The sequence below is a fragment of the Tamandua tetradactyla genome, chromosome X (assembly GCF_023851605.1).
Source record: "Tamandua tetradactyla isolate mTamTet1 chromosome X, mTamTet1.pri, whole genome shotgun sequence".
NCBI classification, from domain to species: domain Eukaryota; kingdom Metazoa; phylum Chordata; class Mammalia; order Pilosa; family Myrmecophagidae; genus Tamandua; species Tamandua tetradactyla.
Genome location: NC_135353.1, coordinates 34,084,533 through 34,104,883, shown reverse-complemented (window position 1 = coordinate 34,104,883; position 20,351 = coordinate 34,084,533). Strand labels below are relative to the sequence as shown.

The window sequence follows — 20,351 nt, the reverse complement described above, 5'->3', positions numbered from 1 at the left end:
AACCTCTCCTGGATATATCAATCTTTGTTTCTTTTTTCTTTTTTTGTTTAACATGGACTTTTATAGACTTATCTATTCTAAAAAGAAACTGGTATCTCAGTAAATTAAAAAGCTATGTTAATTATGTTACTTTTGGCATTGATTTGTACAAAGTTTTAATATCAAGAAGCTTAAAGTGCTGTGTCAGGTAGCACACTTTTTTTTTTCATGGGCAGGCACCTGGAAACAAACCCGGGTCTCTGGCCTGGCAGGCGAGAACTCTGCCACTGAGCCACCGTTGCCCTCCCGGTAGCACACTTTTTGTTTGTTTGTTTGTTGCATGGGCAGGCACCGGGAATCGAACCCAGGTCTCTGGCATGGCAGGCGAGAATTCTGCCTGCTGAGCCACTGTGGCCCACCCGCGTGGTAGCACACTTTTTGATTTATTAGTCAAGATTATTTGTCTGTTGTCCTGGTTTTTACTGTAGTCTAGGACATTTTGTGTCAGTTGTTTTATAAAATGACTGTAAGTTCTATTTGTTAGCATACCTTTGCCATTATATAATCTGAGCGCTGATGTGATTCTTGGCATTGGGCTTAGAAACTAATATAGTTCAATCCTTTCATCCTATTTCTGCTATTTGACCACATTGTGATGATTGATAGAAACAGTAGCAGGTAGGTTTTGACACTGCCATTTTGTAGAGTGCAAGAAATCATTTTTACCATGATCATATTTTGTTTGCCACCAAATAACTTAATGAAACAAGAAAACATTCTTCTCTAATATTTACTATTGTCAAACTTCTCGACATAGAGGTTTAACTTTTCCAAGAAGTTAGCCATTAAACCTTACCTACTTTTTCCTTATGTGTATGCTTCTTTAATACTTAGTTTAATTTTTGTTTGGCCTTTTAAAAATTGTTAGAACACATAAATTAAATGTGTTGGAAATACATAAGACTAAAATGAGAATCTATTTTTTTCAGGTAAAAGTTGTATTTGAACTGAGATATCAAAGTGTTTGAGAGTTGTTCGCACCACAGTTTAAGTGATTGCTGTAATGACCAGTTGTAAATTGTTGGATAATTTCAAAGGGAGATGAGCTAGAATAATGTAAGACTGAAAAGGTTTGTTTTCTTTCAGGTGAAGGTTGTGGATGAACGGAGATATCGAAAAGTCTTTGAAGATATTGTACGCATCATGGACAGAATGGAAAATGACTTCCTTCCTTCCTTAGAACTCAGCAGAAGGGAGGTGAGTAAAAATACATGACCTCCCTGTCTACTGCCCATTGTGGTTAGCACAGAGGAAACCATATTACTTGGAGAAGGCCACACAGCAAAGTGGTTAAGAGCAGGTGCACTGCAGTCAAGCTCCATTCAAATCCCAGAACTGCCATTTAATAGATGTGTGACCACAGGCAAGTGTCTTACCCTCTCAGAGCTGCAGTTTTCTTTTCTGGAAAAAGGAATGGTTGTGAGGATTACGTGAGTTAATACATGTAAAACTCTTAGAACAGTGCCTGGCACATAGTAAGCCCTCTGCTATTAGCCACTTTTATTTAATATTTCAAAGTTGATGGTTGATTCATATCTCAGGAACCAGGACTTGGTCACAGGGTGCATGCCTGTTACCCTAAGATCACAAGAACAATGATTGTGACCTAGAAAAATAACAAGAGCCACATAACTCCTCTGCCAATATGGATATAATAATATATGAAAGTGGATGGTGTGAAGCTGACCCAGTTGGTGAATGCATATGGCAATTGCACACCTGATTAATAATTACCTTATCCTTTATTCATACTCTATATGGAATAATCCAACTGACTGACTTCCCCTACTAGTGATGCATGTTTGTGTCTGTCTGTTATTCCCCAGTTTGTGTTTGAGAATGTGAAGTTTCGTCAACTACAAAAGGAGAAGTTCCAGATCAGCAACAATGGACAGGTTCCCTGCCATTTTTCTTTCATCCCTAAACTTAATGATACTCAGTACTGCAAGCCATGGCTTCGAGCTGAACCTTTTGAGGGCTACTTGGAGCCAAGTGAGTTTTCCCTTTACCATGTATTTTGCTTGCTAAGTACCATCTCCTCCCATCCCCTCCCTTTTTTAACTTCCTGTTTTCTAACCACAGGTCTCTTACCTTCATTATAATTGTGATACCTCTGTTATGTGTCCAGTATCTTCCCCTTAGTTACTTTATGATTTTTTAGAGAACACTTCTTTTGTGGTTCTCATGCCTTTTTGCTTTTCCAGTGGAAGTTTCTCTATTACATTGTATCATTTCTTATATTTCAGATGAGACTGTGGACATTTCCCTTGATGTGTATGTCAGCAAAGACTCTGTGACCATCTTGAACTCAGGAGAAGATAAAATTGAAGATATTCTTGTCCTTCATCTGGACCGAGGCAAAGATTACTTTTTAACTATCAGTGGAAATTACCTACCGAGTTGCTTTGGTACATCCTTAGAGGCTTTGTGCCGAATGAAAAGACCAATCCGGGAAGTACCTGTTACCAAACTCATAGACTTGGTAAGAAACATCCTAAGACATAATAAGCCTCCTTTAGATATAATTTTCACAACATTTTTATGTGATGTTCTCATTATCTCTGCTTTCTCTTTTCTTTGGAACTGTCAACTGATAAATAAAAGTGTCAGTTTATGCTAGCACTACTTTGATTAGATTAAGCCTAGGAGAAAAGGAGGACAGTCTCTAGCTGGTTTTTGTCAGGAATATAATAATCTTAAGCTTAGTGAATAAGGTTAAAGAGTCTCTGCTCAAAGATATAATGCTTATTTTTAAAGTCTTCATACTTTCAAGTCACTTTTGTATATATTGGCATGTATATGTGTATTATCCCCACTAAACATATGAGAAAATTGAGGTACCATTTTCCCTTGCCCAAAGACAAATGACTTAGTGACAAAACTATCACTTATGATTCCTAGTCCATTGCTCTCACTGTACTGCATTATGTCTAATCAAAGTAAAACTTCTTTGCTTATTAAAGCACAGACCCACAGGTGGACTTTGGAGTTTCGGTATCGGAATCACTATAAATGCTTATTCCTGTCTCCCTGCTACCTTCTAGCAGTGAAATCAGAATCTCAGGGTATGGGTCTCGGAATCTCATTTTATTAGCATCCCTGGTGATTATAATGTACATTGAAGTTTGATGCTTATTTAGTGTGACTCACTTAAGAAAGAAATGGGGGGTGATTCACCTCCACACCCCAGCCAAGTTGATTTAGTAACAAGTTCATCCTATTAAGAACTTGTCCTCTAAATGAAAATGTTGGTGAAATCTGTGTGTAGACCTCTTTGGGTTACAAAAGCATAATCTTGGTTTTTTTTACCAAAGTAAATTGAGTTTCTGCCTGATGTTATCATTAACATTAGTATACCATCATATTCTTGACTTTCATATTTTTAGAATACAGATCATTCTACATAGTGAAGTTGGTTTTTTTCCCTACTCCCTTCCCTCTGTCACAAACGCGATTTCTAGCTTTTTTTCCAGATTTTTTATCATGAAAATGTTCAAAATACAGAAAGATTGATAAACTACTACAATGAATACCCATAAGCCTTACATATACATACATCTTTTTTTGCTGTACCATTTAAAATTAAGTTGAAATTTCATGTTACTTCATCACTGAACGGTTCAGCCTGCATCTCTTTAAGAAAAAGGACAAACTTCTACACAAGCACAACACCATTATTACACCTAAGAAAACAGTAATTCATAGTATCTAGTCCATATTTAGATTTCCCCAAGAATTTATTTTATATTTTTAAAAACAAAAATCCAATTTATATGCCTAAGTCAGAATCTCAGGGTGTGGAGCCCAAACATCTGCGTTGTATCGCATACTGGATTATTATAATGTACATTGGAGTTTGATACTTATTTAATATGTATCACTTAAGATAGGAAAGGAGGATAATTTCCCCACCCCATCCCTAGCCAAGCTGTAATATCATAGTGTTCTTATGAAGGAAATTCCTATTATCTTCAGTAACATAAATTGATTTAGTAACAAGTCCATCCTATTAAGAATTTTTCTTCTAAATGAAAATATTGTATTACATTTGGTTAGGTTAGTCTTTTAGAATACAACAGTTGTGTACTTTTTTCTCTAATGATGTTACCTTTTGAAAGAGTTTACTTCGGTTGTGCAATAAAGGGCCTCCATTTTCTGAATTTATCTGATTGTTTCCTCTTGGTATTTTTAAACTTATTCCTTTATACTCTTCATCCTTCTTTCCCCCATATTTCCTTGTTAAAGTTGGGGGAGGTATTAAAACACCCTTTACCATAATTTTCCCATATTACCTCTAGAACAAGGCTCAACTAGCATGAAAAGTTTTTATTTTAGTTAAAATAATGTCAGAGTAAACAGGTGTTGTCAATCATATTTACCCATGAATATAAAGAAGCCAAAATCATGAATTAATAACTCTGTAGCAAACCCTTTTCCTTCTTTTTGTGTACAAGTGATTTAAGGTGAAACTAGAACCCTGATAATTTTTTAATTACAAAATTGCTGAGTTCTTATTTAATTGTACATGATTTTTTTTTATTTTAACATTTGTTCCCCCTATTATTTATTTTTATTCCATATGTTCTACTCATCTATTGACAAGGTAGATAAAAGGAGTGTCAGACACAAGGTTTTCACAATCACACAGTCACATTGTGAAAGATATATCATACAATCATCGTCAGGAAACATGGCTACTGGAACACAGCTCTACATTTTCAGGCAGTTCCCTCCAGCCTCTCCATTACATCTTGAATAACAAGATGCTATCTCTTTAATGCATAAGAATAACCTCCAGTATAACCTCTGGACTCTGTTTGGAATCTCTCAGCCATTGACACTGTGTCTCATTTCACTCTTCCCCCTTTTGGTCAAGAAGGTTTTCTCAATCCCTTGATGCTGAGTCTCAGCTCATTCTAGGGTTTTTCTCAATCCCTTGATGCTGAATCTCAGCTCATTCTAGGATTTCTGTCCCACATTGCCAGGAAGGTCCACACCCCTGGGAGTCATGTTCCACGTAGACAGGGGGAGGGTGCTGAGTTTGATTGTTGTGTTGGCTGGAGAGAGAGGCCACATCTGATCAACAAAAGAGGCTCTCTTGGGGGTGACTCTTAGGCCTAAATTTTAAGTAGACTCGACCTATCCTTTGTTGGGTTAAGTTTCATATGAACAAACCCCAAGATTGGGGGCTCAGCCTATAGCTTTGGTTGTCCACACTGCTTGTGAGAATATCAAGAATTCAACTTGGGGAAGTTGAATTTCTCCCCATTCTCACCATTCCCCGAAGGGGACTTTGCAAATACTTTTCCACTCACTGATCGAATCACTCTGGGATTCATCGAGGCATCACTCTGGACAAACCAACAAAATTCTCATGTCCTACCCAAGATTCCAAGTACTTATGTTGTTCAGTCAAGCTATCTACATAAGTTATATTGGAAACTGCACTAGTCAAAATATAAATTTTGTACCAAATAAACATTTTTTGCTTTAGTCTCACACATAAGGTGAAATTTTAAAATATTAATTACCATCTATTTTCAGCACCCTGCAGTAATGACATTCCTTTGTTCTTCCTCATGCAAAAACATTTTTAAAATTTTGTGCATGATCTTTTCAAGCTTTTATTTTGTAGGATTTATGGTTCTAACTCTTCAGTCTGCTGTATTTCAGTGTTATTAAATTCCTGTATTTCATTGATAAGAAATTCATTTTAGTTTGGGGCCATAAACAAAAAACTTTAGATTATTTTGACCCTCCTCTTAATACCTTCCAATCCTGTTTTTACTTTGACCTTTTGAAATGCTTTTTTTAGGTCTAATGTTTGTTCATGTTTGTTCTAAGCCCCAAGATGGTATTTCAAATCTTATAAGATGAAGCAATTAATTTAATGGTACCTGGCCTCTATTGTATTATTCACTCTAAAATATTGGTGAGGCTGGAAATGAGTTCAGTGCATCTATCAAATCTCTATGTACTGTTTCAGAAAGAATCTTCTGCCACATCCTCCCCCACCAAATGCAGAAGGAAATAACTGACATACGTTACAACTGCCCTTATGACAGTGACTTTTACCACTGTCTAAATTACCACAAGTGGCAAATAGATGAGAATCTGTTTGTGATTATCTTTATATTTTTCTAGGGTTAAGATGTATTTTTCTGTTTTATTAATCAAGTAGCATATAATCAACATTTATTCATTACACACTGGATGTCAAATATTATGGAATTTATACAGATTCCTATAGTTTAGTGATGATGAAGGTATACTTGTACAATAAAGCAAAATTCTAAATCAAGATTAATAAGGTGTTTGGTTAGAGGTATTCTAAATATTCCTTTATTGGTTAATGTCCAGTATGTTTGGTAAGTCAATATTTTGGAAAGTCATATAAATTGAATGTTACATTATAATTTATATGAACAATAGATTCCTGTGCTGTTTATTTGAGCCTTTATACACTATAGAAGTTTATTGATTGACCAGCCATTCTCTATAAAAATCAGTCTCAAAATCAGCCTAGTTTGGCTTTAATGAATATAGGATGCATGTAACATTTAACATCACTAGAAATGATAAATTCAGTACATAAGAATAAAGTGGACTATGAAAATGATTTGGGCTTAGTCATAGAAGTATTTTGAGTCAAGTCCAAGGGCTTAAGGAATATGTATTAATATGTTGGGTGAATAGGCTCTATTAGTCATAAAGGACATTTTGAATAAAGGTTAGAAGGATGAAAGTGAAAAGACCATGAATGAAAAATTGGAAAGAGTGAAAATAAAGGATAGGAATGTGTAAAGCTATTTAGGTAGGATGGGGGCAATAACAGATAGCCTTGAAACCGATAGATGAGTTTATGCTTGGGCCAGAGGGCATCCAGAACTACCCAAAAGTTTTGATGATTAATATGAGGTTGTAAATTGACATGTTTAAAGGAGCATGTCGAATGTTTGTAGAATGAAGTAATGGAAAGGAGGCCGGGCTTGAAATAGCCAGTACTGGCAAAGGGTTGTAAATACAGAGATGAAAATGGTTGGGGGATGGGTGGTGGAAGCATATTCACTTGGGGTCATGCCTATTAGGAGAATGAATACCAAACATTTGAAATAACAAGAATAACAATTTCAGGATTAATTTTCCCCAGTGATCTCTTCACTAAATGTTTATTTTTTCATATTTATCTAACCAGCCATTCCTTAATCCTTTAGGTATATAGGTAGTGTTTCTTCTCTCTTTATTCCACATTGAACTAATCTTTTTCAGAACTTCGTTTTCTGTTCCGTTTTCTGCTCTTTATTTTAAAATTTGAATCTTCTACCCCTAGTAATTCTTTTATGCTATTTAAGTATGCATTTACTACTGAGAAAATCCCTCAGTGATGGGGTAAAGGATGAGTTGCATTGCTTGTGTTGTGTGTCATTGTTGCCCAACTGAGGAAATCCTGAACTAAGTTCACTTTTTTAACGTGATCAACATGTAGTGTTTTACGGAGTGGTCAGGTCGGTTGAACTACCCAGACTTCCTTAGGAATAGGCTGTTCATGAGTGGACCGCATAATCTGTTTCTAGTTTCAGAATTGATCCTAGTATTGAAATAAATGTAATTTGCACTTACTTGCTGTATGCCTGTTCCCAGAGAAGTAGACTCTCAATGCAAACCTGTTATCCCTCCACCTGTCTAAATAAAGTCTTTCTGAGTCTTCTTTCAGCATTTTCTTTTATATCCATTCACTTCTGAAAATATATTCTTTTCCCATTATTAGTTAGGTTTGTATTCTCTGATGCTTGACCTCCCTTCATAGCCTTTGAACAATTCCCTGTGCCTCTGTTTTGTTACCCTTCAGTTCTTCCTATCCAGGGCTGCCAGAATGATTTTTCTATAATACTGCTTTGGGGCTCATCACTTCCTTGCTTAAAAGTAGCCAGTGGTTCCCTAATGCCTGCTGAATACAATCCAGATTCCTTAAGCTTTCATTCAAGGTCCCCCATAGTCTGTCATCAACATCCCTTTTTAGATTTATTTCCCATTATTTTCTCAACATACCTTCTGCTCCCCACAAACTAGATGATTGATAATCCCTAATCTCATTTTATGATTTGCCTTCTCTGCTCCTTTGCTTATTTCTGCCCCTTCCACTTATGCTATCCCCTCCTGAGAATCTTGAGGGCTAGTTAGGTCCCATCTCATTGTGAAAAGTCCCCTGACAACCCCAGCTGAAAGCCATCTCTCCTTCCTTTGAAACCCTTGTTCTGCTTTTTTTTGTTTTTATTTGTGAGCATTTATTGAGAACTCATATTCTGAATTAGAACAATATCAGGCCAAAGATTCTGGAACTCACCCCAACTTGGTTGTATGCCAGGGTCAGGGATCATGTCTTTTTCCTTTATGTATCTTCATCTCTGTGCCCACCCCTTTATCACCCTTTCCTGCTCAAAGAAAATTTCTTTGATAGCCTTGTTTCACTGGTTAGTATGCAAAAATACTTCCTAGTTTTACTTATCATGTGTCATGCATTCATGGGAAAAAAATAGAGAAATCTGCCAGACAGGCAGATTTCTCTATTTGATAACAAGTAGTCCTAAATAAAAAAAAAAGTTGTGCTCCAGAATTGAGTTAAATTAGATGTTTAGTGATCACAAATAGTTTTCATGCTAAAACACTTTATAATTACAATACTATAAATATTTTATATTCTGTAAAGCACTAATATATTGATTGTATTTATCTGGTCTTATATGTGACAGCAATAGTCTAGGTAAGCTCACAAAAGCTTGTTCAATTCATAATGTATCTAGTCATACTAAAAACCTAATCACCATTTATAGCAGTAGTTTGGGGGAAATGGATTCAACATTACAACTTTTGGGAATGCGTGCTTCCTTCCCCCTCTACCCCATGCATCTCTGGAATTTCTCCTTTTACCCTATCAGGCATGAGACATGAGAGTTATACTCTAGTTATTAGTGGCCTCTAGCAGGATTGGGAGGATTGAGGAGCTTTGAGACCCAGGCCTTCTGCTCGCAGACTACACCACCACAACCCTACCACCTCTTGGTTTTAGGCTGCTTTGTTCCAATGAAGTAAATATTATCCCTGTTTTAGAGATGAAGCTGAGGCTCTATGAAATTTAGTAACTCACCTAAGGTCTATACAAAATTAATAAGCAGCAGAACCAAAATTTGCACCTAGATCTGTCTAATACTAATGCTTCTACTCTTTCCATTAACAATGCTGCCTTGTAACTAGAGTTTCTCACTGTGATTAGCCCATTATGGAATGGAATACATTCCCACAGCTTTTGCCTGCCTCTCTGTCTAGGAAGCAATCCCAGTGTCTTTTTTGTGTTGTCTAAAGGAGTATATGGCTGTGGAGTCAGACAAATCTGGGTTCTCATCCTGATTCTGCCACTTGCTTACTACCTAATATTAAGTATGACTTTGGACAAATAATTTAAACTCTGAGAACCGCAGTTTCTTCTTCTGTAAAATGAGGATAATTTCTGCTTTGCACGTATGTGCAGATTAAATGACATTGTGTATGAACTGTTTGTTCAGTTCATGGTACATGCTCCCTCAGTGGTAGTGATAGTTATCATTGCTCTTACAAGACTGAGAAGTTAAAAAGTTACCTCCCCCCCACCCCCCTTCTTTTTTCTCTTATAACCTATAGGAGAACACAATAAGGGATAATGATGGATCTTCTGGCCCATAAAGGTCTGAAATGAAATTCAGTTATATTTCAGAGGAACCTCCAAATTTAGGAATTCTAGGGGCCTTTGAGGAGGGGTGTGGGTTTGGGGAAATGGGAAGGAGTCTAGGATACTGCTCAGGTTATTGAGGATGAGAGGAATGTCAATGGGGGGAATAGAAGCTTGCCATCTCTTTCTCTGTGACCACTGTTGGGCCCACAAGCAAGTCCTTCCACTGAAGTGGCTTTAGCGTAAGTGAGAGGCAGCACAGTGTCACAGCAGGGCCTGCCTCCAAGCAGCAGACTAAAAGGAGGAAGCATCTGGACATTTGGCTGGGTCAGCTGGCAGCTCCCAAAGGGCATCAAAGTGCAGGACTGTACGTGTGTGTGTTTCTTGAGCAATTCTGTCAATAAACTGCACAAAAAATGTCCTATGTCTTTTAGACAACTTTGCATGTGGAGAAAGTGTCCATTTTCTACAATGAATTATGTGAAGAATTCAAAGTTTTTTAAAGTGTATGTGTCAAATAAGCTAGTGAGTTCTAATAATACTGATCTGTTTCTGATTCTAATCATTTTCTATCTGTGAATGACTTTCTTTTCCTGCTCTGCTCTCAGGAAGAAGACAGCTTCCTAGAAAAGGTAATGAAATCTGCTGGTGATTATGACAGTTTCCCTGTATGTGATTAACAGTTAACTGTATTCTCTGGAATTTGTCCCTAGGCTTTCCCATGTCAGAGACCTCTGACTTGGTGACAATCCCCCAAAGTTCTGCCAGCTGTCTTTGAGTGTGTCTGAAGTACAAGAAAGATATATAGTGCACAGGTCAAGTCATTGAGACTCAGTACAGAAAAACAGTAGGGCTCAGGATTCTACAATTATATTTTCAAATTATGAAATAGAGAGCTGTCTTGATTTATCTGAAAGCTTATGAGGTAGAGGAAGGTATTGCTTAGCTCACCTCCATTTTCTGTTGCATTAAGAGTTAGTTGGGGCAGGCACTGGTGGTGCAGTGGCAGAGTTCTCGCCTGCCGTGCTGGAGACCTGGGTTCAATTCCTGGTGCCTGCCCATGTTAAAAAAAAAAAAGTGAGTTGGTTGGGGTTCATGATAATAGTGAATTATCACCAAAAGAATACACTGCCGTGCTGGAGACCTGGGTTCAATTCCTGGTGCCTGCCCATGTTAAAAAAAAAAAGTGAGTTGGTTGGGGTTCATGATAATAGTGAATTATCACCAAAAGAATACACAGATACAGTCCAGAAATAGAGCATAGGTTAGAGTCACAGAGGTGAACAAGATGGAATCATCTGGGCCAGTTCTTCAGACAGGGTAAGGTATTTTCTCCATTCTAATAGACAAGACAGCTAAAGCCCAGGAAAACTGAGAAACTTGCTGAAGTCATACTGCTCCTCTCAACAGGGGTGTGGGGTGGAGGGTACTAGAACCCAGGTCTCTGGGATGCCTAGTGAAGCGCTCCTGCAGCATCTCACTGCCTTTCCATTCGTGACCTGGAGAGCTGCCTGGCTCCACATAGAATTGATAAACAATTCTTAAAGTACTTTCATATAGTATCTAACATGACATCCCCATTTGGTGGAGTTTAATATATTTTGATGGTGTGGATGGCATACTGTTTTTTACTTTAGTTATTATCAATAAGTTTACAAAGCATGGGCTTGTCAGGTACTGAATGTGTTTTGTTGAGAGAAGACAGTGAAAAGTAGGATAATTTTTTAGAATTTTTTGAAGGTATTATCTCTTGTGCATGATCTTTCTCTAGACTTCAGAGACACAAGTATGATATATTGTGTTTTCACTCATGGGTTTTAAAATGGATAGTGAATGGTGTGTATAACCTACTGACATTATTAACCTTTTTAAACCACTAAGGTTCAAGACAGCTCTACTTTCTAGCACTTCCCTGTTAATAACAGGCCATGTTATGTCTTTTCATCTTTCCTGGATAGTACTTTGTGTTACCTTCATGACTAAATACAGGAAAAGCTCCAATTGGATGTCAGTTTTTTTAAAAAGTACATGAATCATTGCTGAATAATTTATGTGAGAAGTTTGGAGGCATATGCTAAAGAATCTCCGTGTGTTGTATCTGGTCCAGAAAATTAGCAGAGTGCATTGTGGACAGCATTTTGGCTCAGACATGTAAATGTCTGGATTTAGTACTTGCAACTTGAAAGAAGTTAGTAGATGGACCATTGATAGATGTTCTGGCAACTATAGGGAGCATGAATCTATCAAATGATAAAATTCCAGGGAAAGAAAGAAAGGAAGCAAAATGAGTTTAAAGAAAATAGATCTTAAATAATAACCAGCTGTCATGCTGCCTTTCCTCAGAAAGGCTCGGCAGGCTTTAAAAGGTCATCAGTGCTTATTAAAGAACATAATGTTTAAGAGACCTCTGGTATGCTTTAGTCTACATGGTCTCTGTGGAAGTTGTAAACTGCTCATTTTCTTTCTCTTAAAGCTACATGGCTGGGGGTAGCAGATGGAATTTATGTAACAATTATAAATTATAATTATAGGTGAAGATGAACATACATAATATGTGACCTTAAGCCCTAGGTGGTGGACGAGGGAGGATGTAGGATGTTGGTCACAGTTTTCTCACTGGGATTTTACTAAAGGCTACCTCCAGATGCCTTTTAACCTATTTCAGATGTCGTTTTTATATAATTCCTATTTACTACATAAACATACGATAATTAAGTTTATTCTCCAGCCATTTTCAATCTCACATTTAGTTATTGATCCAATTTATGTCACTTCTGGCCTTTTCTCTTACATTCTTTCAGGAGAATCTAATGGAAAATAAAAAGATAGGTGAAAGGAGTGGAAGCCCTTAGACATCTTTGCACAGCTATATATATAAAGAATAACTTCTGGACTCAGACCCTAGACTTTTTATGGATTTCTGGCTCTTGGTTTGATAAATTCCATTTGCTATTTTTGGATCTTAAGGCTTATGAGTTAGAACTAGTTCTTTAGAACTTCTATCAAGCCTGAAGTATTCATGTGGGTCTAATGTGGAGAAGTTGTTAATTCCTGAGAATCACAGAACCTCATTTAAATCAACAATGAAAATAGTAGTACTCATGGTAAGATCTGAAAAAAGAATAAATTAAAGTAAGCAAAAGCCTAAGTGTAGACACTGGTCTCTCAAAGTACTGCATTGACAAGTATAAATTAATACTCCACAAGTCACTGGTAGTGTGACTGTCTCACTAGAGCACTGGTTCTTCTTTTTTTCAATGCAGTTTTATTGAGATATATTCACATACCGTATAATCGTCTAAAATAAACAATCAGTGATTCACAATATCATCATATGCTTGTACATTCATCATCACAAATGATGTTTGAACATTTTTATTACTCCAAAAACAATCAAAATAAGAATAAAAATAAAAAAGAATACCCCAAACATCCCATACCCCTTATCCCCCTATTACTTACTTATTGTCTTTCTTTTCATACTCATCTGTCCATACACCGAATAAAGAGAGTATCAGTCACAAAGTTTTCACAACCACATGGTCATACCATAAAAACTATATAGTTATGCATTCATCTTCAAGAATCAAGGCTACTGGAATACAGTTCAGCAGTTTCAGGCATTTCCCTCTAGCTTCTCCAATATATCAAAAATTGAAAAGGGATATCTTTATAATGCATAAGAATAACCTCCAGAATAACCTCTTGACTATTTGAAATCTCTCCACCACTGAAGCTTTAATTTATTTCATTTCTCTTCCCCCTTTTGGTCAAAAAGCCTTTCTCAATCCCACAATGCTAGGGCCAGGCTTATCCCCAGGAGTCTGGTCCCATGTTACCAGGCAGATTTAAACCCCTGTGAATCATGTCCCACATAGAGGGGAGGGCAGTGAGTTTACCTGTGGAGTTGGCTTAGAGAGACCACATCTGCGCTACAAAAGAGATTCTCTGGGGTTGACTCTTGGGCATAATTATAAGTAGGCTTAGCTTCTCCTTTGCAGGAATAAGTTCAAAAGGGAAAGCTTGAAGATTGAGGGCCTGACTTATAAAATTGGTAATCCCCAATGCTTGAGAGAGTATCATGTCTTCCCCAAGTGGGGAGGTTTAATATTTCTACATTTTCCCCAGTCTCTCAAGGGGACGTTGCAAATACCTTTTTTATCTTCTGCCCAGATTACTCTGGGGATATATTGGGGCATCATATTAACCTGTACGAACCAATAAGATCTCACTCCCTATTCAAGGTTCTATGTAATTATGGTGTTCAAATAAACTATTCATGAGAACTGGTTTTTGAAAGGATCTTTAACCCAGAAGGCATCGCATAATAAACCCAATGAAAGTTTAACCGTTGAGTGAAGCATTTAGGAAAGGAGATCCTTTAACTATGGGAATCAGTATCAAGTATCTTCTGATCAGGGGTGTCCCCAGTGAGAAAAAATGAAAAATCTCAAGAGATGAAGCAATGAAGATCACATTATACCTGCATAAGCAGAATTTCTAGGTGATTAAATTATACACAGAAGACTATTTTGAGACCCCTTTGAATCTCATCTCTTTTTGTCTATTAGGAGAAATCCCTTCTGCAGATGGTTCCCTTGGATGAAGGTACCAGTGAGAGACCCCTTCAGGTCCCCAAGGAGATCTGGCTTCTAGTAGATCACTTATTTAGATATGCCTGCCACCAGGTAAGTGACTGCAGTAGGCTTGCCTGGCAGCTTTGGAAGATATGTGAGTACTGTGTGAAATTATACTACCTAGTGTCAGTATGGTGCTTTCAGCTTTTCTAAGCTGCCTCCACCCCACAGCATTGTCACATCATGTGGGCAGGTGGTAGGTAGTATCCCTCTTTACAGATGTTGAAGCTGAAGGCTGCAAGCTAAGAGGTTTACCTAAGATCTTAGCATAAGTATAGTGGGGAGTCCAGGCTAGAACTGAGAATACGTGCCTTCTGGTCATACACTCTTTTCCCTGAGTCTTTAATGCCTACTTGCGCTTTCATGAAGGCATTATGGATTTTAAAGTCCAAAGCAAACTTCAAGCCTGTTTCTTTAACTTGGTCCTAATTTTTCTTTTAAATCCTAGCTCAAGTACCAGTCACCCCCTCCTTCCAACCCATCCCCCCCCAAAAAAAGAGAAATTTCTTGGAACCAAATTGAGGGATGATATTTTCTTATCCATTGAAGAATAATATAACTTGAAAGCAAGGTTTAGTATAAACATGCCAGTTACTTTTACCCCAGCATTCAGTACTATCAATATTTGAGTGTGGTTATACTATTGAAGGACTCTGCCTTCTTTTTTTTTTTTTTTCAAGAGGATAAAAGTTGAAACATCTGGCTTCCTGGTCTAAAGATCTATTCCTCTGCCATATCTGGTATAGGCTAAAACCTTTGGAGATAATTTTCTTGTTTGAAATCAAATTTCACACAAATTATAGAGATTCTACAGGAAAAAATGCTACTTTTCACACCTCCATTCCTAATTACTAATATGCATACCACCCTTCCCTTTTGCTTGAGAGAGCTCCTGCTCCTCCAATCCCTGAGTGATCATCAGAAACTTAGGGGTGATTGTCTTGCCTTGTTCCCTTCATTCTGACTTCTTTGGTAGGAAGACCTGTTCCAAACCCCTGGAATGCAAGAAGAGCTACAGCAGATTATTGATTGTCTGGATACCAGCATTCCTGAGACAATCCGTATCCTTTCCTATAAAAGCTCAAGAAGCTGAATGGGATATTTTGGCCAAACTGTTCTTTCCACCTACATTTGATTTTCCACACGAAAAATATGGAAATAGTAAATTTCCATATGGAAAAAAGTAAATTTCCATATTTACTTTCTTCATAGTTGTCTTTTATTATAAGGTACTTGACTATATCATCGTTTCTCAGTTCCTTTCAGGAGTTTTTTTACCTCTCTCTGTATCTGACTTACTGAAAGGAATCCAGCCTAGGTGACAAAGACTTTTAATAGGCCTGGAACATAGGACCCAGAGCACCGGTACTGTTCTCCCTCAGGTGATTGATCACTCCTGCCAACACATGTACTGTTACTAGGACAGGGAAAAGGATGCATAACATTGGTGACTAGTTTTTAGGGCTGGCCCAGTGTGATCTACTATTCTGCACACTCTCTTCTCTGACTCTGAATCTGGGCCAAATCTTCTAAGAGTCTCTGATCAACTATGATAACTCCGCTGCAAGATACCTGGGCCAATAAAACATCAAATCCCAGTTAGGACCAGTGTTGCCCTGCATAAGAGGAGGGAAAAAGTCTGTGAGGGAGCTTGAGGAAGGAAGTCTCTGTGTTGCCCTTTTACTGGAGCCCCTTTCCCTTGACTTCAGTTGATTCAGCTGGCAGTAATCACTCTGTGGCTGAAGCATTACTCATTTGCCTGGAAGCCTTGCCAGAGCCAGTCATCTGCTATGAGCTGTATCAGCGATGCCTTGACTCTGCCCATGATCCCCGCGTCTGTCGACAGGTGAGTTATTGATCTGAGGCTGTGTTTGGGGCAGGTTCCCCACAGACAGAAATGATGAATTTTACAAAGCTGAATAGACAGCCAGCTATGTGGTGGGATGGGTCTGGATTGGCTATTCTTGGCAGACTCAAACCAACCTTGCAAGCTGGGACACTTAAATTTTAGGTTGTGTCATTTCCTTTTATATTTGCTTCCTTTTCTCAGGTGGCTCATTTCTGTTTATAGAAAACATAGATGGGTGAATACCTCTACCGTAGAATAAGATTGGCGAAGCTAATTGTGCATGGAATTCCAGCTTACACTACCAGAATATGGTGGGCATGGGGTGGGGGGACCAAGGAGCCTTTGTTCTTTCTTGCTTGTTGGTATATGTTTTTAATCCTGATAGGAATTTGATGCACAACAGCTGAGATCATCTCTGAATCAGACTAAGTGAATATTGGGAGTATGTTCCCCATCCATGCTAAATGGCATTGTGGAGAAAATCATTCAGCTTGACAGATGCCATGGCTACCCGTTTGGGAAAAGAGCAAATTCACACAACCTGCTTGTGAGGCAGGGTGTGTGTGTAAATATATGACAAACGCATGACCTACTTACTGAGTAAAGGGGAGCCAAAACGGTATGACTGTTCTGACCTTGAAGTTAGAATTTTGACACATACCATATTGGTCCTGAGTAAATAATGGAGGATTATGGCAGATGAATGGGATCCTGTAAGGGTTGGTTTATGGACTACTTTTATGGCAGTTCTTAAGTTTCTCTTACTCCCTTCTTCTACCTGTTTTCCCAACTGCCCACCCCCTTAAAAAAAAACAGGTAATTTCACAGCTTCCAAGATGCCATAGAAATGTTTTCCGTTACTTGATGGCTTTCCTTCGAGAACTCTTAAAATTCTCTGAATACAACAACGTCAGTGCCAACATGATTGGTAAGAGTACTTAATAATGATGAGTGTTTCGAGGTGTTTGTTGAGAACAACTTGTGTATAATACAGTGTGTACCTTACTTAATATACAGACATATGACAGTCATATTGATCCCGCTGTCCTTATCCCTGGAACCCCAACCCCCAGACTTAAGGTTTTGCTTAGGTTATGTCTGACAAAGAGTTTTTCCCTTTTCTTTCTCTCACCCTCTAGCTACTCTCTTCACTAGTCTTCTCCTCAGGCCTCCACCCAACCTTATGACAAGACAGACGCCAAGTGACCGCCAGCGTGCTATCCAGTTCCTCCTGGGTTTTCTGCTTGGGAGTGACGAAGACTAATTATTTTCTTCTTACAACTCTCCAGTTTCTACAGGTGGACAATCTCAGGCTCAAAGTATTTCAGAATGGTTTGCAGAGTCGAGCCACAGAAAGGGTCTATTGCAAAGTTTCATGACTATTGGCATGAGAAAGTTCCATTTATAATGCAAAAAGGAAGAGAGTTTCCTAACCCCTCCTCTACCCCTTTACCATATCCTACATCACAAAGTATTTCTAGACTTATATTGCCAAGCCAAAGTTGCCATATTTGGGTGTTTTTGTGTTTTCTCTTTAGAAGGCAAAGAGATCTGTATTTACACTCCTCCACCTAGGAAGGTGTTTGTTGCCCTCCCACTCAATTGTCATAATTGTCCCTAGCACCTGAAGCCTAGGTTCTGAAATATTCCCATTCTAGGCATACAAGCGCTGCTCACTATAGCTCAGACCTGTCTGCAGTCTTTCATCTAAAGCAGTCTTGATCTATCCCCTCCCCATATCACCCCTTTGCACTCCACTCCACTAGTATCACCTTGAAGAAAGTCTGAGTTGGGCTAGTGACTCTTTGGGTGTCTTAAACAATAAGTTAACTGTGTACATGTGGTTGTTACATGCATTTGTGTATTTCTACAGTGGCATCTCTGTGTCTCTGTACCATTGGCCTTGTCATGGATCTGCACTGGGTGGAACCATATTCTCTTGTTTCAGAACATATTTAGTAGCAGAATTTTAGGGACTACAGGAGATAACCTCCCATTTATGTTAGAGAATCACAATCAAAATGGAAGCATTTGGAACATTTCACGAGTGCATGTATTCACATTTGACAGGTCCTGTTTTCTGCCATCTCCTTGCTGTTATTCTTCAGATTATAAGTGAGGACTGATCCTGGGTGTCTGTGGACCCATCCCCCACTTAGAAATCCATCTCCAGAGCTATACTTGCACCACAGTGAAAAAAGGAGTCTGTGCACCTCAAGCTGGCCTGTCTAGGGATATAGCTCCTTTCCACAGGAAGAGTATTGGGGATAGCCCCTCCAGTTTCCTGAAGTACCAAGCGGCAAACGTAGCATCCTCCCTCAGTAGAGCTGACTCTGGGCTCTACAACCAGCTCCTGCAAGTAAAGGATTTAGAGCCTTCCCCTGGGCTCCCCCAGTCATCAGTGCTGTGTAAGAGAGACTGGACAATGGGACCAACCAAGCACCTTAACTCTCACAACCAAATCTCCCACACAAGACAACCCTCTGAGCTTTTCATTTTTTCAAGCTCTGTGGGGCAGCCTTTTTTTTTTCTTTAATAAATCTATGTTGGTTGGCAAATACTCCACAACTAGCCACTGACTGCGCAAAACTGCCTGATATAATTGGCTTCCTTCTGGTTTTCTTTCATTAAAACCACTCTGACTTGATGCATTCTTGCCTGATAACATTAAATCCAAGGAGCATGATGTACAGGCTCTGTGTATGATCTTGGGCCTTGACTCCAGGACTCTCAGTGCATCTAAGGAGAGGAGTGTGGGAAACACCACCATTGAATGGTTCTCCGATTCCCCCAACTCTTCTTTGGGGAAGGAAAGCTTCAGATCTTGTGATATACTGGTTAAACCCTTTCCTGAATGGGAGTCATAAAAGTAGGAGCCCAAGTACTGGTGCCAAATAGCTGACGATCTGATTAAACGGAAGATGGACATCTAACCTAGTTAAAGAAAAAATGAGATCAGGAAGTGGTCACAGAACAGGCAGATCATAGAGGCTGGAGCACGGTGGTAACAGAGACAGGGAAATTCCTTTCCTGGGCAAGCTCTCTAGTATCTTGCCAACCTGAGATCTTTATGTGATCAAAGATCTGCTTAGTGGAGGCCATGTGCAGCACATTGCAGCCGTCCTATGTATTTCTTCGTAAGGTAAAAGCACTAAGTTGGTTTGCCACTTCAACCTTTTTTCTAGCTCTGATCATGAGATGTGTACAAGGTTGGAGGTTTTAGACAATCTCTAGGTAGGGGAGACAAGAAGTAGACCAGACATAAGAAACCCACTTCCCTACTGTGCCTATTCCAGGACCCTAACCTCTAATTCCTAAGTACCTCTAATGTACTATTTTGTAGTTCCTCTAAAGTAGGATTTCACATCCAACTGGTAGGGAAGGAACTCTGCCTTTATTGATTTTAGGGAAGAGATGGTTGAAACCTATCTGGTAAACTTGCATTAGTCTCCCTTTCACTGTTTTCTGATTCTTGTTCTGTAATTGTTATATTCCCAAAAATGTCATGGTCACTAAGCAAAGCTGCTAGTGGGATTCTGTATTTCATGTCATCTTTTTTATTATAATTTATTGCAAATTTTTTTCTCAATAAATATATGTTGCGTGAAAAGTTAAAGTGTGATCTTCACGAGGAGGAACTGAGGAGGGAGGCTTATGTCACTGGGTTCTTCTTGCCTATACTGTAATTGCCAGTCCATTGTAAGAATTTCTGAGACTTCTCAGTGCATTTGCCCTTAGAGTTGAGAAACAGCCATGAATTTTCAGACACTAATACAGAAGTAATATATTTTCAGAGGATAGCTAAGTATCCTTATTTTACTCCTAAGGATTCAGGCAAAAACTGACCCAGTTAGAGGAAAATATGTTTATTCTTAATGTACATAAATGCCACATTGGGTCAGAGCCTTGATCCCTCTGGCCCCAGAAACTGATAAGTGCCAATATACACATTTTGGAATAACCCAGTTGTTCTTGTTGATAACAGCCTCAGTAATTTGGACATACCCCACCCCCACCCCCAGGAGCCTGTTTTTACATGATCCATTTTTCAACTTTTGAAAACCAATTTTGAATTTCTATTACCTCTTGGAGTGATGAGGTCCATGAATTCACTGCTTTCTTT

General features: G+C 38.6%; 1 protein-coding gene across 4 annotated transcripts in view; it reads left to right on the top strand.

Annotated features, from left to right (window-relative positions):
• OCRL (OCRL inositol polyphosphate-5-phosphatase) overlaps positions 1–19,854 on the top strand; it is a 54,086-nt gene extending 34,232 nt beyond the window's left edge. For 2 of the 4 annotated variants that reach the window (XM_077144860.1, XM_077144856.1), the window contains exons 16-24: positions 1,126–1,236; positions 1,866–2,031; positions 2,286–2,521; positions 10,351–10,374; positions 14,314–14,430; positions 15,356–15,440; positions 16,098–16,225; positions 17,045–17,156; positions 17,368–19,854. In XM_077144860.1, the coding sequence (XP_077000975.1) occupies positions 1,126–1,236; positions 1,866–2,031; positions 2,286–2,521; positions 10,351–10,374; positions 14,314–14,430; positions 15,356–15,440; positions 16,098–16,225; positions 17,045–17,156; positions 17,368–17,492 (1,104 nt within the window). In that variant the 3' untranslated portion in view covers positions 17,493–19,854. The remainder of the gene's footprint in view (positions 1–1,125; positions 1,237–1,865; positions 2,032–2,285; positions 2,522–10,350; positions 10,375–14,313; positions 14,431–15,355; positions 15,441–16,097; positions 16,226–17,044; positions 17,157–17,367) is intronic. The other 2 variants (XM_077144857.1, XM_077144861.1) reach the window with 2 other exon arrangements.
• Positions 19,855–20,351: the final 497 nt, after the last annotated feature.